At 37.9% G+C, this 23,715-nt stretch overlaps 1 protein-coding gene across 1 annotated transcript in view; it reads right to left on the bottom strand.

Annotated features, from left to right (window-relative positions):
- The window catches only part of UBR5 (ubiquitin protein ligase E3 component n-recognin 5), a 99,893-nt gene that overhangs the window by 48,343 nt on the left and 27,835 nt on the right, over window positions 1–23,715 (bottom strand). The window contains exons 11-23 of the mRNA XM_010863554.1: window positions 18,765–18,881; window positions 18,570–18,680; window positions 17,802–17,956; window positions 16,176–16,293; window positions 11,947–12,131; window positions 9,629–9,738; window positions 8,389–8,501; window positions 6,940–7,083; window positions 6,734–6,845; window positions 6,412–6,566; window positions 5,921–6,118; window positions 1,383–1,593; window positions 266–392 (exon numbers count right to left, since the gene is read on the bottom strand). Of these exons, the coding sequence (XP_010861856.1) occupies window positions 266–392; window positions 1,383–1,593; window positions 5,921–6,118; window positions 6,412–6,566; window positions 6,734–6,845; window positions 6,940–7,083; window positions 8,389–8,501; window positions 9,629–9,738; window positions 11,947–12,131; window positions 16,176–16,293; window positions 17,802–17,956; window positions 18,570–18,680; window positions 18,765–18,881 (1,856 nt within the window). The remainder of the gene's footprint in view (window positions 1–265; window positions 393–1,382; window positions 1,594–5,920; window positions 6,119–6,411; window positions 6,567–6,733; window positions 6,846–6,939; window positions 7,084–8,388; window positions 8,502–9,628; window positions 9,739–11,946; window positions 12,132–16,175; window positions 16,294–17,801; window positions 17,957–18,569; window positions 18,681–18,764; window positions 18,882–23,715) is intronic.

Genomic DNA, 23,715 nt, shown 5'->3' with positions numbered 1-23,715 from the left:
AATGACGAAAAATTTAAAACACATTCAAAGAATCAAGTTTAAACTACTTGTCTAAATTACCTCAAATTTTTTAAAGATCCTAGGTCCTACTATTCTATACCTAAATATGAGATACTGTCAAATATTTTTCCCAGACTGATATTGGTAGGAACAAAAAAACAAAAGGACCCACCAATTCATGTATACGAGAAGTAACAGATACGTTTCCTTCTGTACTTGGATTACATTTCCATCAACTGAACTTCCCTGGTAAAAATCACATTACCTTCGGCTACTTGATGATCCAGCCCGATTACCTGGGCCATTACTTGAAACAACTGATATTGCATTTGCAATGGCCTCAACAGCAGAAAGTCTTTCTGCAAATGTGTTTCTTTCAGAGCGCTCTGCTTCTGAAACATAAGAGAAAAAATCAGGATCAATTTAAACTTCAAAAAATAACTAAGAGATTAAGTATGTACAAGCCATCAAATGCTAACTGCTGTTTTAGTGTTCTAATTCACATACTAGGGATAACAGCTTAATTTTGCCTCCTCAAAGGAATAAACACTTAAGCTAGATTGAACTATGACTTTTAACATGAATTATTTCCTTATTCTGCCTTATTTTTCAACCCCAAAGATAAAAAGTATTATTCACAAGTAGGAGGAAATGTAGCTCTCACTACCAAGGAAGAAAAGACTGACATACCAGTATCTCAGTCTTAGTTTCTACACTGCTTAGAATCCTTTAGTCAGTCAATGATAATGAATAAAAAGTCAGAAACTCGCAAACCACTCTTCAAAAATGTAGCTACCAGGATGTCATCAGTAGAATTCAAAATAAGGAAAACCATTATGAATTACACAATTGCACTTCAGGTTTTCAGTTTCCTCCCTTTAATCAGCCAATTAAAAACTTTATGGCAAAAAGAAAAGCTTATTTACTTCTCCAAAAACATCTAAAAACTCACTATTTCATTTTCTCCTCTACATTCTAAAAACTGGGATAAAAGTTGCCTCCATATAATTTGACTTAACTTGCTAAATAAGTCTCATGGTAATAAAAGTCACCTGTAATTATAAAACCAGTCAAGCTCTTAAGGATTCTATGTATATAGTTTTGTACTAAACAAAGAGAAGAGAATTTAAGACAAAAGAAACACACCGATGAAAAATTTACTTACTCATGTTATATACTCATCCTATCAAGAGAACAGGCATTTTTACCTTTTGAGAATGTTACCTTCTGAAACTCCAAGATTTTACAAAGCCAAGTGAAAATACACATACAAAGCCATACACAAATTCTTTACAGTGATTTTCTTTTCTTTCAGTAATTTTTCTACTTTCAAAACTGCCCAAAATTCCTTTTAAAGATCATGTTATAGTTCTTAATCTCACCCTCTTCTTCTTTAGTTTCCTTATTGCTGGTTGGAAAGCAAACGGATACACAAGCATGCAAAATATTTCGATTTCCATCACATCTGTGGCTGATGAATGTCTGCAGCATCTGTAGGTTCTGCTCTAAAACCACCGCTTGCTCAAGATTCATAAGATACTGTCGACAGGCCTCATAGTCACAGCGCAGGATGTGCTGCATCAAGGTTTGTTTCTGTGCTCAGACAAATTAGGAAAAAAACTTCAATGCATTTGCATAGCACAATATACATGTCAAAAATTTCACATGGCCAACACAATAATAAAATCGGCTCTGCAGAAAGTAGACAATTTAAGGTGACCTGGCAAAAGAAGCTGAACTTAAAGATACCCTTAAGCAGAGACAACAACTGACAGGAATGGAAGAGTGATCTGCAAAGGATCAATAAATATTTTCAGCTTCTGCAACTAACTCAACTCAGTAACTGCAGCAGGAAATCAGTCAGATACACAGTGTGCAAATGATGAATGGGAGGGGCTGGACTGGACCTACAGATGGCAGTTTGTGTGTGTGCTGTTGCTTCAGTCATGTCCGATTCTGTGCGACTCTATGGACTGCAGCCCGCCAGGCTCCTCTGTCCATGGTTTTCTCCAGGCAAGAATTACTGGAGTGGGTTGCCGTTTTCTCTTCCAGGGCATCTTCCCGACCCAGGGACTGAACTCGTATCTCTTAAGCCTCCTGCGTTGGCAGGTGAGTTCTTTACCACTAGCGCCACCTGGGAAGTCCCACAGATCGTAGTTTATAGAACTCTTATTTACGTCATATACAAATAGCAAACTACAACCCTATTACTATTGTTAGCCAATCAAGCGCAGGGTATACATTTCACTCCAAGCTTATTCTCACCCTCCTGTGTGCTCCAAGGTTACATCACACTATGAAAACGAAAACCTTTACCTCCCCAGAATCACGACAGATGCACCTCCCCAAAGGTGACAGCTAAATACACATTTCATTGTCAAAGACAAGGTAGTAATGATAAATTACTTATGGATCATACCATTTTCTACCTGAGAAACAGCATGCTAGGTACTGAGTATCTGTTCCCTCCCACTTCATGCTGAAGCCTAATAATCCCCAAGGTGATGGTATCTGGAGGTAGTGCCTTTGGAGAGTGATTAGGTCGTGAGAATGGAGCCTTCATGAAGGTGATCAGTGACCTTAAAGGGGCCTGAAGAGACCAGAGCTCCCCTCTTGCACTGTGTGAGGACACACGGCCATCCATGAACCAGGAAAGAACACATCAGACCCCAAATCTGCCCATGCCTTGATTCTGAACTTCCCACCTTCCTGAACTATGAAAAGCAAATTTCAGTTGTTTAAGTCACTCCGACCTTAGCAGCCTAAACAAACCAAGACACAGCATTAATATATCAAAGAGTTGAAATGTATTTTTTCACCATGTAAATTATAGTTATAGGGTACTTACTGGACTGAATGTGAAGCCTTAGGTTACGGAAAATAAGAAAATTTGTTTAACTAAAATTAGGAACTAGAGGAAAGCAGGTGGGAAAAGAATATATGGAAATACAAAGGAAAGAAGAGAGATGCTTCTGAACTTACCACCTCTTTACAAATTACCAAAAAAACTGTTTTTAGTATGTGACACATGTGAGACACGCCATTTGGAGTGTGGGACTGACTACGGCTCTGAAGGGACCCCATAAATTACAAACTCCAGTTTAAGAACATGAGGTGGGCCACAAAGGACTAAAGTTGTCAAAATCTAGTGGCAAACACGCATTAATCAATACACTGAGAGAGTATGTCAAAACCTCTCCAAAGAATAAAAAGCACAGTACATTCTGAAATAACTAAAATTAAGATATTTTGCTGCACATGGCTGTGATATCGAATGTTTTCAAACAAATCGGTCGTCTGGTTGGAAGCAGCTACTCTATAGGAGCTCTCATCTCCAACCTGCTAGACCATGCAGTGGCCATTATGCTGACAGTATCAATACCTCACTTACTATGTCTGAGCAAGACAGTTTTTTCTGCATCACTATATGCTGTCACTTATTCTTATAACAAAAGGCAGCATGTGTGCATGCTCAGTCGTGTGTGACTCTTTTACAAACCCATGGACTATAATCTGCCAGGCTCCTCTGTCCATGGGATTTTCCAGGCAAGAATACTGGAGTGGATGCCATTTCCTCCTCCATTTCCTTCTCAACTCAGGGATAAAACCCACGTCTCCTGTGTTTCCTGCACTGGCACATGGGTTCTTTACCTGAGTTACCTGGGAAGTCCAACAAGACACAGAGTTTGGCAAAAATTTCTTGCATGTCTACTGTGCATCAAGTCCTGGTAAATGAGATACAAAGATAAATGATGACACGCTTCATCCCTACCCCTAGGATGACGGCATGTTTTATCTTTACCATTGAGACGCTGACAAAGTGCAGGGTTCATAGAATTATTAGGTCTACAGAAGCACTGGGAATAGTATAAAATGAATGGAGGAAGCTGGCTGAAAAAACAAGGTAACATAAACCACGTAATAAATGGTGACTGACACTGAATGCACAGCAACAAATTTTAAACATTCTCTGCAATGAACTGGAGAGACCATGCATAGCCCCCTGAAAGGAGCAGATTAATGTTCTGTGATGGCCCAATGTCATCAGGTCTTCTAATTTTTTAAGAGCAACTGAAAATCTGAATTTTAAATATAAATCCTGTGACTTGGAATGTTGGCAACAAATCAAGAATTTTTAAAGGATGTGAAGGCTCACTGGCCTACAGCACCACATGATGCACTTGAAACAACACATCCTGCTTGACACATGCTCTTGGCTTAGCTTCCAAGACAACACTCATTCTAGTTTTCCTCCAACTCCTTCTCAGTCCCTTTATACAGGTTCCTCTTTATCTCTTGGCATTTAAATGCTGAGACTACTCCAATGGCTAAGTCCTTAGGTTTTTCCTTCTCCAAGACTTGAGTAATCTCATGCCATTTAATTCCTTTAAATATCACAGATATCCAGACAGCTCCTAAATACACTTCTCCAGTTTGGTCCTCTCTCTTCTGGTCTTCCAACTTTCACACCCAACTCTCTCTTCACTAACTCCTCTTAGATAATCTAATACAAAACTTAGAGACTTCCGTGGTGGTTTAGTGGATAAGAATCTGCAGATTCCATCCTGATTGGGAAACTAAGATCCCACATACTGTGGGGCAACTAAGTCCGAGCTTCACAGCTCAAGAAAGCTTCTGTGCCACAACAAGGACCCAGTGCAGCCAAAAACAAAAGAAACTTAAACAAACTTGATGTTACCCTCCTGAACCTGCTTCATTCATCCTTAGTGTCCTCATCTCAATAAATGGCAACATCATTCTTCAAAACCGTTCTCCCTCTTACTTCCTCTAAGAGACACCCTGTATTTGGCCAGAAGTAAATCCTGTTGGATCTACTTTAAAACATTTCTAGTATATCTAGAGTCAAGTCACTCATCATTCCACTTCCTGGGCCAAGCCAACAGCACCTTCCACCTAACTGGCCTCCTTACTTCCAAACTATCCCCCATGTATTCTCAGCATGTCAGCAGTGGTATTCTGAAAATGTTAGGCAAATCAGGTCAATCTCTGCTCAAATTGCTCCAATAACTTAGAGCAGTGTTGCCTCCACATCTAACAAATAAAAACATCTCAACCACAGTGTGTTCAAAACTAAACTCATCTCGCCTTATCCCGTTTGTTTCTCCTATTTCTCATCTCCCCATCAACCACACCTAAATCAAAGCTTTAATAACCCCTTCCTTTCGTTACTGCTGCCATCCTGTCATCAAGCTTCAAAGCTTCTACTTCCTTAAGATCTCTTAAGTCCATCCCCTCCTCATTTCCAAGACTTCAAGCTTACTTTGTTTCTAACATGAATAATTACATTAGCTTTTTTATCTGGTCTCTAAACTTCTGCTGCTTCTCCATCCACTGCTCATCTTCTTTAAAAACAAAAACAAAAAAATACAGCAGCTTAAAACCCTCTCCTCCTAGCTTTCAGGGGAATGTTCGGGTCCTGTAGATTAATACACAAGGCACCCCAATCCCTTTCCCTGCCTTATCAGTTGCCACTCATAGATCCATATGAGCCCTATCTTCTAGTTTTAAAGAATCAAAAGAATGTATAAGTTCTCCCAATACATTATTGAGATTCACAAAGGCTACTCTTCATGCCTGGGATAACACCTCCTACCTTTATCCTGTGTCTAGGAAACACCTACCTGACTATTTCAAATTATGTCTGGGCAACACCTCCTCAGAGAAGCCTCTCCAGTCACAGTCTAATTTAACCCCTCCCTTCTGTGCTTCTACACCTTTGTCCATGCCTTACCAACACTGGTATCACACTGTGACCAACGGCATACTCCTCTCTCTTATCCTAATATATTCTTAGCTCCTATAGGGAAGGGGCAATAAATACTCTACTGAAAACTGTCTCCCTAGACTCCAGCAGGGTCTTCTCAATTGAAATGCTAAGTAGTTTAAAAAACCAGATTACCTCTACAGCCATGATGATAATAGCAGCTTTCTTTTTGATTGTTGAATTGGCAGGAAGATTTATTAAAGAATGTACACCCATTCCAAGACTACTAATAGGTGGAAGATCAAGCCAATCGGGATCCCTTATTCCTCCCATGCAATCTTTGGCCATTGGGTAGATAGTACCATTTCCATCTCGAAGAATAATAGGAGACTCCTATAAGAGAGGGGAAATCAAGTTTGGCTCCCAATCAAATACATGTCTGATTTTTACAAGAGGTGTATTTATTTTTAAATTACATTTTACATATGCTTGTAACAGTGACCAAACAGAAACTTAATATTAAAAATGTGCTGAGTATTCTAAATTCTTCTGTTTAATTCTTCTAGTTCTTCTAATTCTTCTAAATTCTTCTAGTTTAATAACAAGCAAACTAGAACCAAACTCAGCTTCACAAAAAAGCTGATGTTGTCATATACATTTTCAAAAACAAAAATAAGCCTCTATACCTGTCCAGCAGTGAAAATAGCTACATTCCTCTCGTTCTGACCAAGGAAAGCAATGCTGCTTGTAGGGAAATTATTCTCCTGTTCGGCTTTTCCTGTGGCAAGATCAAAGATGCAGTACCGTACCCAATTTCCAGTCTTCAAAACAGCATGGACACCTTCAGAAATACACGGATGTTAAAAAAAATTTGTTACACATCTTTAGTAAATGGCAAGTACCCACCAAATTATATATCCCCAGTCACATTTCAAATACAGACACATTTCATTCCATACTGTTACACTTTATAGAGTACGCCAGTTGGAAAAGTTACAAAACCTTTACCTTTGGAATCCACATTCACTGCTAATATTTCTGTCTTCTCAGGTATACAAAGCTTCTTAGGAGTTCTCTGGAAGCAGTCAGGAACTTTTGGTGTTCCACCAGTTTTGACAACCTGTGTGACACAAAAATGAATTTTGCTCTCAAATCTGTAATATGCTCAAGGTCCCAACATTCAACTGGTGAGTGGGTGACTCCTTCATACTTACCTGCAGTTCATCAATTCTAAGTAACCTACAATCCTGCAGGAGAGAAGAAGGGTCAGCATCTGAACCAGAGTTGCTCTGACAGTTGGTATTGCTGGATGTTCCTGGAAATTTTACAGCAACATAGGCTCCATCCACTTTTAGCACCTAGAATACAGGTAGATATGATAAATGTTAACACTAACTCATATGAAATCAATATGCAAGTTATATTATTGAGTAAATTTAACACTGAAGGCATTAAATTCCTTATGAGTATATTTCTTCAATGATCATAAAGTTATAAAATTAATCTGAACACACTCAACAAATTTATCGTTGATGTCTATATCCAAGACATATTTTCTGTAGGAAAACTGACCCACACAACCAGTGATTAGCGTGTGGATGTTTAGCAATCAAGCACAATCCACAAATTCCTCCTACCCTCCCTCGTTATTAGTTTAGAACTTCACTGTGCAAAAGAACTTCTATGATGATGGTCTAACACTCTACATCCATGCTGTCCAACATGACAGCCATTAGCCAGAAGTGGCTACTGAGCACATGGAGCTGATGTGACTGGAGACTGACTTTTTAAATGTTACTAATTTTAGTAAGTTTAATTTGCTACATACACCTGGCCAGTAGCTACCATAATGGACACCATAAGAGTGAGCAATGCACACAAAGCCGAGCACAGCACTTGAAATCAGAATACCTGAGTCCCACTTTTGTTACTTACTTCTTTTAAGCCAGTGGGCTCTTCTTAGAGGAAAAAAAAGGTGCCCATAAACTAGAGTTCTATTAAAGAAACCAAATGGAATAGTACATGAGAAAGGCCTTTGTAAATGGCAGGACATAAGTTATCGGTCCTTTAAGTATAAAGGAAAGACCATCACATTAAAGAAAGTAAAACGCCATCCGGAAAAGATGTACACTGCAGATACTCTATAGCTATCATCCCATTTTGTATTAAGAATGTGTGAAGATAAAGGTGAAGTTAATAACATTCCAGCTGATGAACTCTATCCATTCGGTTTCTCAGAGAGCGAGACCCTCACTCTAGGAAGAACAGAAGAGAAAGTGGAAGCTTAAAGATAGTAGTAAGATTTATAAATGTTATGAAAGATCAACTCCATGAAAATGGTGTATTATTAGTCCCAAAGGATACACTGTACCAAAAAATATTATCTTCAATTTTTCTGTAAATCTAAAATTATTTCAAAATAACATTTTTTTAAAAGCAGCCTATCACCATTAACGCTCAAGGACAGGCAGCAGCATCATCAGTTCCTCTGTCCAGGACAAAGACAGTGCATCAGGTGGGAGGATGGGGCCCAAGAGATCAGAGGTGACAGACAAGGCAGCCTGGAGGACAGGGCTGATGAGCACTCACCAACCACAAACTCCTTGATAATCGATACCACTAGAGTTCACTTAGTGATTAATTCTTAGATATTTGGAACAAACCTTGCCCACAGGAACATTCTTAACATCTTCCACAAAAACGACTTCCCGAAGAGACCACTGCTCTTCGTTCACCTTTTCCTCCTCTTTGGGGGCGGGGGTGGACCGTCGTCGTTCTTAGACAACAACAAAATGGTAAGTACCAAAAAGAAAATGTGAAAGAGACTTTATAGATTTTATCTAAATATATGAAAAAAGATCATTTGTAAAGGGATACATATTTGAGATATCTGAACATATTTCACAAACTACTGCCTTCTGAATTCAGGCTTCGTGACTTTCACTTAGGTGAACTCATGGTTAAAAAAAAAAATTTCATTAATGCTTAACGATATTAACACATAGTTGCTGCTGCTGCTAAGTCGCTTAAGTCATGTCCAACTCTGTGAGACCCCATGGACAGCAGCCCACCAGGCTCCTCCATCCCTGGGATTCTCCAGGCAAGAGTACTGGAGTGGGGTGCCACTGACTTCTCCGAACACATAGAAAACAACTGCAAAAAATTTAAAAGCTTAACACTTGTTTTGGACCCTCAAAAGTAGGGCTATGGGACCAAGGTTTAAAAAAGGAAGATATGTTGGGCTTCCTTAAAATTAACACAAGACTATTAAAATGACTATTAACTTTCAATTTCAAGTATGAAGCAACCACAACTAAAAAATACATTTTGGAAAGCTTTAAAAAAAAAAAAAAAAAAAATTCTTTATATCCAAGGTGCAGTAGCAAACCTCAGTTTGCAAATTCTACAAATTCTGAGCAAAAAAAGTTGTGACCAGGCCATAACCAATTTACAATAACAGTTTCAACAAAGATAGGCAGATATTCTAGAGAGTGGCTGTTACTTCCTTCTATTACTGCAGTGCATTTTATATACTGTGGAAAATTATAACTCTCAAAAATATGAATATTCGACACTATAACTATTGTTTTTACATTTAAATAAGACCACTGGACTTCCCTAGTGATCCATTGGTTAGGACTCTGAGTTTCCACTGCAGAGGGCACAGGTTTGATTCCTGGTCAGTGAACTAAGATCCTGCAAGCCCCATAAGCCTTGTAGTTCAGTAAATAAATAAATATGCATATTTTAAAAAATCAAACTAGCAGGAGCACAATTTAAACTAAAAGATTTATACTAAAAATAGTCTGAGCTGTCTCCAATCAGAAACACAAACTGAACACAGCTACACAGCTGTGTGCCTGGCACCTATTTTGACCAATGTATACTACACATAAAACTTACTATATGGCATTGATGCACTGCTGGCAATGGAAGATGCATCACTGCATGTAGATGCTGGAGATGGTGGGGGACCCATTTCTGTTTTCACTGGTTCCTGCTTACTTTCAGGCCTGCAGTTAGAAACAACATTCTCTTTATAATTAGGAAAATAAAACATTAGGAACTTACAAATGGCTTATATAATAAGACTCAAGTTTATTCTCAAAAGGGAATGAAATAGTAAAAACTTGTACAAACTGTATTATTCTTTAGAATGCAAGGTACTAAAAAAGATACACAGTGCACATCTCAAATTTTAAATAATGTTTTAAAGCAGGAAAGAAATACACTGTGTGAAGCTATCAACAACTTGGAACAATGATTCAGATAAGCCCTATCTAGGAATAACAACAGAAGCTACACTCAATTGGTCTACATAGCTGTATCATAAGCCTCTTGAGCAAACAAGTTTCACACTTTACTGAACCCTGACTTGCATACAGCAGTTTAACTGAAAAGATGGTAAAGGCAAATAAATAAAAAGTCCTCCAGATCATTAATTTCCTAGATTTCAAAAGAAAAACTCTACTTGCAGTGGTTTATAAAAGTTTGTTAAACACCAGACAGTTCAAGAATAACCACCTGCTGTAACTGAAATGGAAAACTATAGTATTAATAAACTATCCCTCTTCCTTCAGTTATTTCATTAATGCTATACTTGAGAAGATAACTACAGCAACTACAGATGATAAAAAAAAAAAAACATTTTTATTCATTAAATGGCAGAAGTCAATTTTTACACAGAAAAGTCATGTATTACTCAGAAATTTGTCATATACAGATCATTCTAGTATGTATTATAATCAGGGCCATCATCTTAATTCTCTCATCTGCTATTTTTCCTGTCAGGAATTTCACCTGAGTTTAAAAAAAATAGTCCAGGGAAAAACAGTGTTATGTTCACAAGCATCTTAGTAACATGTGCCGTACAAGCATACGTGGATACTCATGGCTGCTCTGCACATCTTGTGACGGTGGAAGCCAGCCAGCACTGACTCATCACCAGCACGCTTAAAGTCAACACATTTCCATGACTAGAAGAGGCTATTGACATGAAAATGATTATCGTCTCAACATTTAATTTCACCTTAGCTCTTTTACTAAGTATATTAATATAGATGGCAAATTTCAAGGAAGATTTTGAAAATCTTAATAAATCACAAAATATAAATACAACAACCTATTTTAATTTCATTTTATGCATATCAAAAAGATTTCAAATACCCTTTACAAAGTTTCATAAATGCTATTTTTAAGACTTAAAAAAAAAATCAATATAAGCAGAGGGAAAATCTATAAATCTATTTTTAAAAACAAGACAGTCTAAAGCACAAAGCAAAGCAAAATATCTTAATTGGGCATGAACTACAAAAGAATATTTTTAAACTTAGCAGTAATCCTTGTATAATCATTGTATTCATTTGAACTAAAAAGTTACAGAAATATAAAAACCCTGTAGTACAGGGTTTTTGTGTAGTACAGTCCCAATCATTTCTTTTCAACTGCTTGTATACATTTAGAAAAAGAGTACATCAAAATATTTAAAATGTTATTTCTACAATGTGATATGTTACTTTTCCATATTTCTATAATGTTCATGTATTTTTATAAAATTAAGAAAAAAGCTATTTTGAAACTTTATTAAAGCTCAAGTACCAAACAGCCAAATTATAATACACAGTATTTTTAAAGATGAGTAGATGCTTCTAAAAGTACAGGTGTTAAGATCTGTACATGGCTCCCAAATAGTAAGCTAGCTCCAGAATGTAGGTTTTATATAATTCAGTGCTATTTCTGTTCACATTATCCCCCACCCCAAAATTCACAAAAATCCTTTATAGAATTTCCCTCCCCAGTACATTAACCTATAAAACCCTTCCAGTGATCAAGATGCAGGCAAGATGTTAGGTGATTAACATGATTATACAAGAAGAGAGTAGGCAAAAGTCTGCCTAAGACAGTAAGGCTGAACACATTGTCACTGCTATATACCACCTTCGAAGGATACACTCTATGATCAAACACAGACATTAAGAGAGAACTCTGTATTGGCCCTTCTGGCCACTAAACATTAAGAATAACTAATATACAAATATTAACGAAACTGCAAATAGTAAATTTTACCAGTTCCTGTCAAAACTCATGGGGATCTTAACAAGACCCCACATGTTAACACTTTTATAAGTCACCATATAGCTCTCCTAAGTCTCCCTTGATTATCCTCCTTCATATACAGAGCAAACTAGAAAAATCAAGATTAGTTAAGACATAGTACTTACTTAGCTTCAGTAGTTTTGCTAGCTTTGTCCATGCTTTTCAAGCTCTCAGGAGATCTAAGTTGAAATCTACAGCTATCATTCATATTCCAAACCGACTCCATTAAGACACCAACTTTAGGAATCCCAGCACTAATTGAAAATGCAACTGCTCCAGCATGATAGAGAGGATTATTTCTTAAGCATACCTAGCAAACAAAAGAAAAATCACCATCAGAATGACATAATTTTTAAACAAACTAGAAGAGTTATGTGTTCCCAAAATCAAAGAGCAGGAATAATTTTAGCACACTTGCTAAAAACAAATTAAAATACCCTGATACTGAGAAAGAGTGAAGGCAGGAGGAAAGGATGAAATGGCTGGTCACCGACTCGATGGACATGAGTTTGAGCAAGCTCTGGGAGTGGTCATGGACAGGGAAGCCTGGTGTGCTGCAGCCCATGGGGTCACAAAGAATCAGACACGACTGAGTGACTGAACTGAACTGATATTTCACGCAGCAAATACCCTGACCATTCTGCTACAAGGACATAGAAAAGAAACAGCACAGAAGAAACTACAAAGGTTATTATAAGTAAAATGTAAACAAAACAATTATTTTTTTTTGTTTCTTATAATTTGCAATTATTTTCTCCCTTAATTCATGATGCTATACATAGGCTCCATAAACTTCATCTCTACAGGTATTTGTTTCCCTCAGAAGACTGTTTTCTATAAGCTAGAATTTTAACTAATGTAAGTTTTCTCTTACATTAAAAAAACAGAATATGTAGACATTAGTGTTAGAAGTTAACTGTATTCAAGAGTGAAAAACCTATAAATTCTTATTGCCAGGGAGCACCCCCAGGTCATACTCTAAAACCAATTAACTTGTAACGTGGCCCTGCCAAATGCACCAACAAAAGCTACTACTGTGATATGAACATTATTTCTGGAAATCTCTTTTGATTTCTAAAGTAGCCCAAAACTTACTGACATTCTGTTCAGTCATTCAATAACTAATGATTACCTTATACTTGACAGTGGCATACATAAAGATTTTGGGGGTGGGAGTTATAATTAAATATAAGTCATACAGAAGAAGGTAACACACAGGAGTACAGAACTGGAAATACTGACAAAGAGTAAAAGTTCTGTCGCTAAATACAGTTCTGTGGCACAGAACGAGTAGTTAAGAGACAACTTCTTGAAAGGGTATGCTTAGCTTGACTTAAAAGAGAGGTTTCATCCATAAATTTTCAAAAAATGCCAGTGAAAGCTTAAATCCTGAAAGAGGATCAATAAGAAGGCTATAATTATAAAAGAAATATGGCAAACTATATTAGAGAATAAGTTATTAATATCTTAGAATAAAAATAAATGCACCTTAAAGACAAGGAGGTATGTATCCAGTACACAACAGACATGCAAGGAATATTTGCTAAATATACTACTCTCAACAGTTAGAATCTGTGAATGCAGATGCTGCTGCAAACTCAGAAGTGAAGCCGCTCAGTCATGTCCGATTCTTTGCGACCCTTTGCACAGTAGCCTATCAGGCTCCTCTGCCCGTGGGATTTTCCAGGCAAGAGTACTGGAGTAGACTGCCATTTCCTTCTCCAGGGGATCTTCCCAACCCAGGGATTGAACCCAGATCTCCCACATTGCAGGCTGATGCTTTACCATCTGAGCCACCAGAGAAGTCGATCAACAATTCTTTCTGATGCAAACATATGAATGCTTTCCCCATTCTGTGGCCATGGCTGCCTTAATCCTCCTGCTTCCTACACTTTAAAACAGAACCTTAGTTCTGCACTAAAGTACTGGAATATGCTCTTTTCCAGCAATTTAGCACCAAGCTATTTTGCTTAAAGCTTTCCTTCGGTGCACATTTGAAGGATTTTTTCTTTCCTCCCTGTCTATAGTAATGCCATCCTTCATGCTAATAAGGCATCTGCTACGATATCTGGCTAATACGGGAGTTGAATAAATAGGGAATTTTGGAAACGTAAGAGATCAGTATGTGAACTGAATAAGTAAAGGGTTGCTACTAGAAGTGAGAGATCTGTCTGAAGCAACTGACATAAATAATTAAGACTAAACAAAAAATAAAATAATGGGTCATCACTAAAAACTTCCTAGCTGGAAGGTTACAAAGGAGCAGGAACAAGACAACCACAAATAGGAAGCCCAAACAAAAATAACAAATACATTATTAAACTGAGTTTTAGACAAAACAGCTAAACTAGTAATTACTTTGTAAGAAATAGGTAATGTAAATGATACCATCTTTAGTGAAAAAGCTGAATTGAAAAAAAAAATGTTAGATGAGGGAATTAGTGCCATGTCATGCAACAAAAGAGACTTAAAGTCCTTAAACAATCATTGCAGCACTTGCTATAATAATATAAACATCAACTTTTATCCTGAAGATAAATTCCTATAAAAATCTAATGAATCAGAAGTATAACAGTAGTTCTTAAACTTTTTCGGTATCAAGACTATCTTACCCCATTAAATATTTCCAAGGACCCCAAAATGCTTTGTTTATATGGGTTAGAGTTGGTATTTAACATGTTAGTAATTAAAACTGATAAACTTTAAGTATATACTTAAAATTAATAAACCCCATGTTAATATGCATAATTTATAAAAAAAAAAAAAAAACATTTTTAAAAAAACTAGCCAAGAAAAGTGGCATTGTTTACATTTTTGTAGATCTCAATGTCTAATTTAATGTAAGACAGTTGGAGTCCCAGGTATGCTTTTTGCATTCAATTTGCCAGGATATGTTACTTTAGCTAAAGTATATAAAGACAACTCAGCCTTAACAAAGATAGGTAACTGGAAAAAGAAGGACTCTACAGATCCCCTGAAAGGGCTGAGAAGGCAGCAGGAGTCCTTGGATCACACTTTGAGAACCACTGGGATACTAGAAAAATCACCTTCCATCAGATATATATGAGCCTAAAGCTGAGGTAGAAATTGTTAGGCAGTGTAGGACTCTGAGACCTTGTTTTCAATATACATCTCCCTCCATTAGCCTAAAGCTATACCCTTTGTCCCCAATTCCTGGAATGTATCCTTGGTCTGGGTTCCCAGGTAGTGTTAGTGGCAAAGAACCTGTCTGCAATGCAGGAGACATAAGGGAGGCGCGATGGATCCCTGGGTCGGGAAGATTTCCTGGAAGAGGGAACAGCAACCCATTCCAGTATTCTTGCCTGGAGAATCCCATGTACAGAGGAGTCTGGTGGGCTACCATAGGGGTCACAAAGAGTCAGACACAACTGAAGAGATTTAGCAATTTATGTCCTTGGACTGATAAATTATCAACACGCAGATCCAGGGAACAGCAGTGATTAACTTCTGTTTCATATGCTGAGGGAAAAACAACTGGTGATCATTAATCTTAAACCCATACATTTGGTCCATTATAAAACGTCCAGTGGGCATGAAGAAGGGTGGTGATTTAATCCTAGGATCAAGAGAAACCATAAAGATGTTAAGCATCAGGACCTTTAAATTGATTGATTAAAAATAACGGATTTTAAGGACAGGAACCAATCAAAAATGTACAGATTAATACTGGTAAAGATATAAAGCTGCTGTAATCCCCGTGTTTTGGGGGGACTCTTTACCCCCTCCCTCTCAGTGTCTATGCTGAGAGCTTTGTACTTTCCTCTTCTCTAATAAATCTTATTCTCTTGCTACTGTGAGCATTTGTGTGTTCATGGATTTCATTCTTTGGCTTCGCGAACAGGAACTCTGATTCCTGCTTCAAAACCATCTCAGAATCAAAACACAGAAACTAGTAGAAGCACAGGGATTTGATGAAGCCTCCTGTCTCATGCTGACAGTATGACCAGAGAGCAAAATCTTTCAAACTGCTTGGTTGTTAAGAATCATCTGGTGTTTGTTAAACACAATGAAGCCTGGGTCCTACCACCAACCAACTGAAGGAATGTTTCAGGTAAGCAGTTCCTGGCTATACAGTTAAGTACAGAATGATTCCTAAAATCAGGCAAATCTAGGATCCCGGCCACACAGGAAAACCAACTGACATCAGGGCAGAATCTATACGTGACTCAGTTATTGAATAAAAAGTGATGTGGCACATACATACCACTGGAACTTAGTCCTTCAAATGACATTCATTTATAAAACTGTCTATGGGGGAATTAACTACAGGGAAAGAAATTGATTTTGAAGAGCAACAATGTCCCTTAAGATAGACTTAATTCTAATCACTTACCTGGGTACCAACAGTGATGTTCGGCATTGAAGAAATACCAGCACTAGATTTGGGCTTTTTGTTTTTTGCTCTAGCTTTCTCTAACATTTTTTTCCTTTGACTAAAAGGCACTACACCCCTGAAAGTGAAAAGCAAAAATTGGACAAATAAGCAGCAAAGAAGCCATTAAACAAATCTAAAATTTCACACATTGTATTTAACTATTACTGTTATTGAAAGTGAAGTCACTCAGTCGTGTCCGACTCTTTGCGACCCCATGGACTGTAGCCTACCACGCTCCTCTGTCCATGGGACTTTCCAGGCAAGAGTACTGGAGTGGGTTGCCATTTCATTCTCCAGGGAATCTTCCCAACCCAGGGATCAAACCCAGGTCTCCGCGTTGTAGGCAGACGCTTTACCGTCTGAGCCACTATTTCTTCTCTAACATTTTTGCCTCAGTATAATATTAACGTGTGCAATTTATTAATAATAACTTGATCACAGGTCTGACAGTACATAATTGGACCAACTTTTATTATTAACCCTTATTTAATCATTAAGGATTAAAATTTACAGGAAATTCATCATTTGACATTTTCTTGTTTAGTTTAACTAATTTAATTCTGTTTTAATTAGTAGATCTCCCTATGTTATTTTTACCAATGCAAAGTTGCTGATTTCTTAAAACACAACAGAAAACATATTTAAAGTCCCTTTTGAAAACTAAAGGAATAAAGTGAGGCACAGAATATTCAGGCAATGAAATACTTTAATAAATTTCTATTTTATGTTACTGTTAAATGAAAAAAGTATAAAAAGTACTGTTTTTAATTAAGCAAAAGCAAAATACACATTTATACATACAAAAAAAGATTAATAAAACATACCCAAAATGTTAACAGTAGTTATATTCAGGTTGTAGGATTATAAGTGATTTTTATTTCTACTTATACTTTTTAAAAATTTCAAAATTATAGTCACTAAGTATATATTATTTTTGTAACCTTTTTTTAATCTTAAGGTTTATTTTTAATGTTACTTTGCTCCAAGGTGAAAATTTCCCTCTGTATAAGCATCTTTTTTTTTAATAGTTGATTTACAACGTTGCATCAGTTTCTGGTGCACAGCAAAGTGGTTCAGCTACACATACACACAGAACAGGAAAAAGAGTGTATGCATAATATGTATACAGTATGTATATATTTTTTTCATATTCTATTTTTGCTTCACCATTATGGTTTATTATAGGATACTGAATATAGTTCCCTGTGCTATTCAGTAAGAGCTTGTTGTTTACCTATTTATAGTAGTTTGAATCTGCTAATCCCAGACTCCTACTTTATCTCTCCCCTGCCCCCTTACCCCTTTGATAACCACAAGTTGTTTTCTATATCTGTGAGTCTAAAGCATTATCTTTCAACTGACCTTCTCTATTGCTTTGACTACTTAAAGCACCTATCTATGTACATAAACATCACCAACTCAATGGACAAGAGTTTGAACAAACTCTGGGAGATAATGAAGGACAGGGAAGCCTGGGGCACTTCAGTCCATAGAGCTGCAAGGAGTCAGACATGACTGAACAACCACCACCATAATGTACATAAAAGCCTCCAATGGTAAGAAATACCCCTCTGTGATACTCACCACCAGTATAAATTGTTCTCCAGCTGTGCACAGGTGTAAAGGGCACAGCAATGTAAAGAAACAATCCGTTCACCCTGAAGTTCTGAGTAAGTCTGGGCAGTGTGCTCTAATTTAGAAGCCACAGAACTTAAAGTTTCATCAACCCAGGTAGCAACCTGAAGAATAAAATATCACAAGCTTAAGTAAAAACACGTAATCTTTTCCAAGGGACTGTGGTCAAAACAAGGGCAAGGAATATCTACACTGTGGACCAGAATTCTACAGGAAAGAAAAACAAGTAATTAGGAAAAGGTTCTTAATGAGACTAGAAACTAAATTACTTCCTTCACACAAATCAATCAACATAGTACTGAAATAGATGGTTCTAAGGCATTAATTGAAAATAAACATCTGCTCCAACAATTTTTAAAAGAATTTAGTGACTCTAAAGTCAAACTGATAATCTGAGGATAGTATAATAGCTATACTTCCTCTATCTATTATAGCTCTTCAGTATCTCTTTTGTCAGCACTTAGCTTGAATATTTTTTCTTCCCTTAAGTAGAAAGATCTCTCTGAAACTGTTATAAAATAAAAACTATTATAAAAACTATTATAAAATAGAGATAAAACAGAAAAGATTATACACTGGATTACAGTACTAAGGCCTAAGACACTTGGTATTTGTAGGTTTAAGTTAGACAGAAAGATAGAAATGAAAAGATGGAAAGGGGGCAGGGAAAGGAAGAAAATCAAGAATTTAAGAAATGCTTATCACAGGATGTCTTACCTTGTTATTTTCTGTAGCTACAGTTGCTCTTATGCTATTTGCAGACAGGAGAACTATCTTTTCATTGGTTAGCCCCAAAAATGTTGCTCGTGGGTGATGTAAGGAAGGATTCTTTGAAAGCATAAGAAAAGTGATTGTCATTTTGCATATTGATTTGGAGAGCTACTTAATGAAAGATTTAATATAATGAAATACCTGTGCATTTCTGTAAGGCTCAGATTCACTCCACTTCCACTGATAAAGTTCTCCTTTACTGCTGACAGCCAAAAGCTCAGAATATAGAGCCCCAATACAGATGAATTTTGTTCCATCCTATAGTGAAAATAATATAGTAGTATAAATATAACAACTGCCAAACCTGATGATTTGGGTACATCACATTAATTACTACATCTAATCTGGATTATGTGAACACATAAACCCCTTTAGCAAGGTCCCCTCCCTGAACTCACCCTTTTCCAGTCACACTGGCCTTCTCCCTGCTCTTGCCAGGATCCCACCTTATTGGTCCTTACTGGTCTCTTGCCCTGTTTTTCAGGTGACTCACTCTCTTTCTCCTCAATCAAGTTTGCTCAAGTGAGATCTTCCCTGACCACACCATCTCCAAAATCAGTACTCTAATATTGCATCTCCTTACTCTGCTGTCCTTTTGGTTCATAGCATTTCACAACTTGACAGATTATATTTACTCATTTATAGTCTACTTCAGGCTTCCCTGGTGGCTCAGTGGTAAAGAATCCACCTGGAATGCCAGAGACGTGGGTTTGAACCCTGGGTCAGAAAGATCCTCTGGAGAAGGAAATGGCAACCCATCCCAGTATTCTCGCCTGGAAAATCCCATGGACAGAGGAGCCTGGAAGGTTACAATCCATGGGGTCCCAAAGAGTCAGACACGACTGAGCATGCATGCATAGTCTATTTCACTCAGATATAAGCTTTGTCTTGTTCACCACTGTATCCCCCATTCTTAGAACAGTGAACACAGTAGACACTTGATAAACATGTTGAATAAATGAAGAAAAAACAGACTAAGGCACTGAAGCTAGGAAAGTCGAGTATCAAAACAGAAGACTCCGTCCCTGGAGGCCATTCCAAGCTGCTCAAACAAGTGTCTGCGTTGCTTTTAAAGGTAAAAGCTCACTTAAAGAATGTACAAGTAATAAGTTGGAATGCAATTAAATTTGCAAAAGTTTAAACAATAAGTGTAAATAAATATCAATGATAAAGTGATAAATTTTTTAATATTAAGGCCAGAGAGATCAGTCATAAAACTACCCTGAAATCTCACAGCAAAACTTGCCAATAACAGATTTGATGTTGTATTTTTGCTACTGCAAAACTTCTCTGTTCAATTTGAAATTCTGGCTCAGGAGTACATGGAACTAATAGTATCTTTAAAGTTTCTACCAAATTTCAATCTCAGATGGGTTATGGGACTCAGCTACAGCCTGCCAAGACTGATAACAGGTTACACTTCAGAGCCATACAAAAACAATACTAATTTTTAATCTTTTATTCTACCAGTGCCAGTCAGCTCTACTTTCAAGTCATATCTGTTACACCTATGGAGGGATGCAGAAGAGACCAAATTTGAAATTTTCCAACTTAGCAATTATACTCTTTCCTTCACCATAGGTATCTGAAAACCACTGTCTACTTTCTCCAGGATGACTGCATCAAATTTTAACACTTCTAACCTCATAATTCCTTCTCAACCCCTTGGTTAAAAAGATGATGGAATTGGACCAATTGACTCCCTATCTCCCAATATACTTAATGAAAAAACACCATTCTCCCCTCCCCACAATCTCAGAGAAAGAAGTGTCCCTCTCCACTGCTTAAGGATAACTCATAGACACAAGTGGATGCAACTCACTCTTATTACCCCAACAACCATCCAAACTAGTCTTCCCCTCAGTCTTACTCACAGTAAAGTGAACAATTACTTGGCATACATTTCACCTCACTGGCTTTCACTGACAATGACACTTGGTCTTGCAACAGCCACATCAATGCTCCATGTGTCAGGGAGTTAAAATAGGAAAAAGGAGTTCAAAATGGCAATAGCTAAAAGACAGACAAAGAAAGGGAAAAGCCCGAGAAAAAGGAATAAAGGAAAAATCTGCGGACCTGAGTGAGAACCTCAGGTGAAACAAACACACCCCCTTCCTGGGTAGCCCTAATTTGCATAGGGCAGGCGGGGGTGGGGTGGGGGTAGTGGGGAAAGAGACAAAACTATAAAAAGAGGAAGCCAAGAAGAGCTGACTCCTTAGAAAAGACCCTGATTCTGATCTAGGAAAGACTGAAGGCAAGAGGAGAAGGGGACTACAAAGGATAAAGATGGTTGGATGGCATCACCGACTCAATAGATGTGAGTTTGAGATAAAACTGAGAAAATCACACACTCTCCCAACACATGCATTTACTCAATCAGTTCATCTTCTCTTTCAACTCTGAACCATGTGACTCTATGCATCACAAGCTCTAGAACCTCCCTTCTCTCTTGTTCACAGGTCACTACTGTCACTACTCTCTTCTGGTCTTCCTTTTATCTTCATGATTGTTTTCTCCATTTCCTTTGTACCACCTTGTACTCCCTGACCCAGATTCTGATCTTGTCCCTTTATTCAAATTATGCTCCACCTTCAGGTTTATATGTGACTGGGCACCATGCTGTTCAACGTGTCATTCTCCTATCTCCAGACTAACCTGCAGACTAAACTACCTGGATGTTGTAAAAGCAACATAACATCTCCAAAATGAATTCATCACCACCTCCAAAGCTGCATGCCCCTTGCAGTCCCTACCTCCATGAAGGACCTCCACCCACCCACCTACCCTGTAATAGGAAAGCCACAAAGGAGTCTGAGCCCTCTCTTCAACTTCTTTCTTCTCAACCATATGGTGATTAGCAAACCAATGTTATCCTTGTCTCACCTTCCCCTCAGATTCTTTCCTTCCTCTGTCCTCACTGTCACTGCTTTGGTTGTTCAGTTCAGTCGCTCAGTCGTGTCCAACTCTTTGTGACCCCATGGACTGCAGCACGCAGGGCCTCCCTGTCCATCACCAACTCCCAGAGTTTACTCAAACTCATGTCCATTGAGTTGGTGATGGCCATCCAACCATCTTATCCTCTGCTTTGGTTGAGATCCTTGCAATTCCCCTCTCTATAAACAATTTTACCAGTCCTTAACTGTTAAGAATAGGCATAGAATTGTTCCTATTCCTATCTTTCTCCGATACCAATAGTGCTTGTCTACTTAAAAACACACAAAACAAAACCCCACCAATCTCATCATGTCATTTCTCTAAGAACTTTGTTGGCAGAACAACATCCTAACTCTTCATCTAGGGCCCTCTGGTCTTGCTCCATCTTGCTCTTCTCTTCTTCCCACCACACAGCAGTAATTCCAAATTTCTCATTGTTCCACAAACACACCCTGTCCTTTCGTGACTCTAGGCCCATACTGATATGCTTGGAATGCTTTTGCATCTTGGTTAACGCTCACTTAACTTTAAAAATGCTGCTTAAAAGTCATCTCCTCTGTGAAGATTTTGCCAAATCTCTCAAATCTTAATCTAATACCAGGTGGTATTAGTCATTCCCCACTCTAAACCCCTAAATACCAGATTCCCAGCTTCAACCTAGGATTGGTGGTACTGTGAACACATTTCATATTATGTCAATGTTTGTCTTCCATATTGAGTTCCCTACGGGCTGCTGCTGCTGCTAAGTCGCTTCAGTCGTGTGGGCTGGTCCGTAACAAATCTACCTCTATGTTCCCACAGGCTAGCTTGGCACCTGGCACATGGTAGGAGCACACTGATAACTGAACAAACGCATCTCAACTCGAACTTTCTGAGTAAAAGCCCTGGCAGAGCAGTACAACCCTGAACAAGTCGTGGTATAGCAAGAGTATGGTGTGTGAGGCTCTCTCAGAACTGACTGGCCTGCACCCCTCAATAATGGGCCAGGGCTCCCCAGCTCAGGAGTCCTGAGGTAAGTGAATCCCGAAGACCCTGAACATCCCCCGAAGACCCTGAACATCCATTATGGACAAATGTGGATGGACAGCACAAACCACCAACCAAAGTAAGATGGAAAAAATCACCTATTGTTTCTCGCCTGATTGAGATGAGTTTGCAGAGAAATACAAAGCAATCAAATACAGTAGCACAGTATTTTAGCTCACACACTTCAGAATATCATAGAAAACAATGTTTTTATTGTTTTAATGAAATACTAATGGCTGCTGCTGTGCAAGCTAGGGCCTGTTTCAACCTGGAAAAGGTGGATATGCATATTTCCTTAAAGATCGGTAGTTTCTAGCTTTTTTATTTGTAAACAAAATCAAATTATTTAGAAGCTGAATCTAATCAACAAATTTGCAATTCTCTAAACAATAAACAGGTCATCACCCAAATGAGCAATCTCTCCCCAAAGGGGATGAAAAATGCTAAAAATATAATACAAATTACCTAATGGCCAAAGTTTAAGTCATTAAGCATAGCAACTTGAACTCCTACTAATTTTGACTTCTGTTTTTTAAAAATTGGTCTTATTACTCCTAATTTTCTCCCCACAAAACTTGGTTTTTGTTTTTTTTTTTTAAACTTTCCTGTTCTCAACAAACACTAGTTTTCCAACTTAAGTAGCAGCTCTAACAGCAGACTGTACTGTGCACTATGGCTGAAACAGACATTACACAACTACAGGCTACACGGCCCAATCTGATCAACTGTCCTTATTCACACTTCATTCCCCTCACCTGCCTATGTTTCCATTTTCTCCGTATGCCTGGCTTCTTTTCTGTTTTATGATCACTTCTCCCTTGCTCTTACTTCATTATTAAATTACATTTGTGATACACTTATCAAACTTTTGGAGAATTTTGAGCATTACTTTACTAGCGTGTGAGATGAGTGCAACTGTGTGGTAGTTTGAGCATTCTTTGGCATTGCTTTTCTTTGGGATTGGAATGAAAACTGACCTTTTCCAGTCCTGTGGCCACTGCTGAGTTTTCCAAATTTGCTAGCAGATTGAGTGTAGCACTTTCACAGCATCATCTTTCAAGATTTGAAATAGCTCAACTGGAATGCCATCACCTCCACTAGCTTTGTTCGTAGTGATGCTTTCTAAGGCCCA

This window comes from Bison bison, unplaced genomic scaffold (genome assembly GCF_000754665.1).
Source record: "Bison bison bison isolate TAMUID 2011002044 unplaced genomic scaffold, Bison_UMD1.0 scf7180017864491, whole genome shotgun sequence".
Classification (NCBI taxonomy): domain Eukaryota; kingdom Metazoa; phylum Chordata; class Mammalia; order Artiodactyla; family Bovidae; genus Bison; species Bison bison.
Note: the sequence above shows the minus strand (reverse complement) of the source record. Positions and strands in the feature narration are given on the sequence as shown.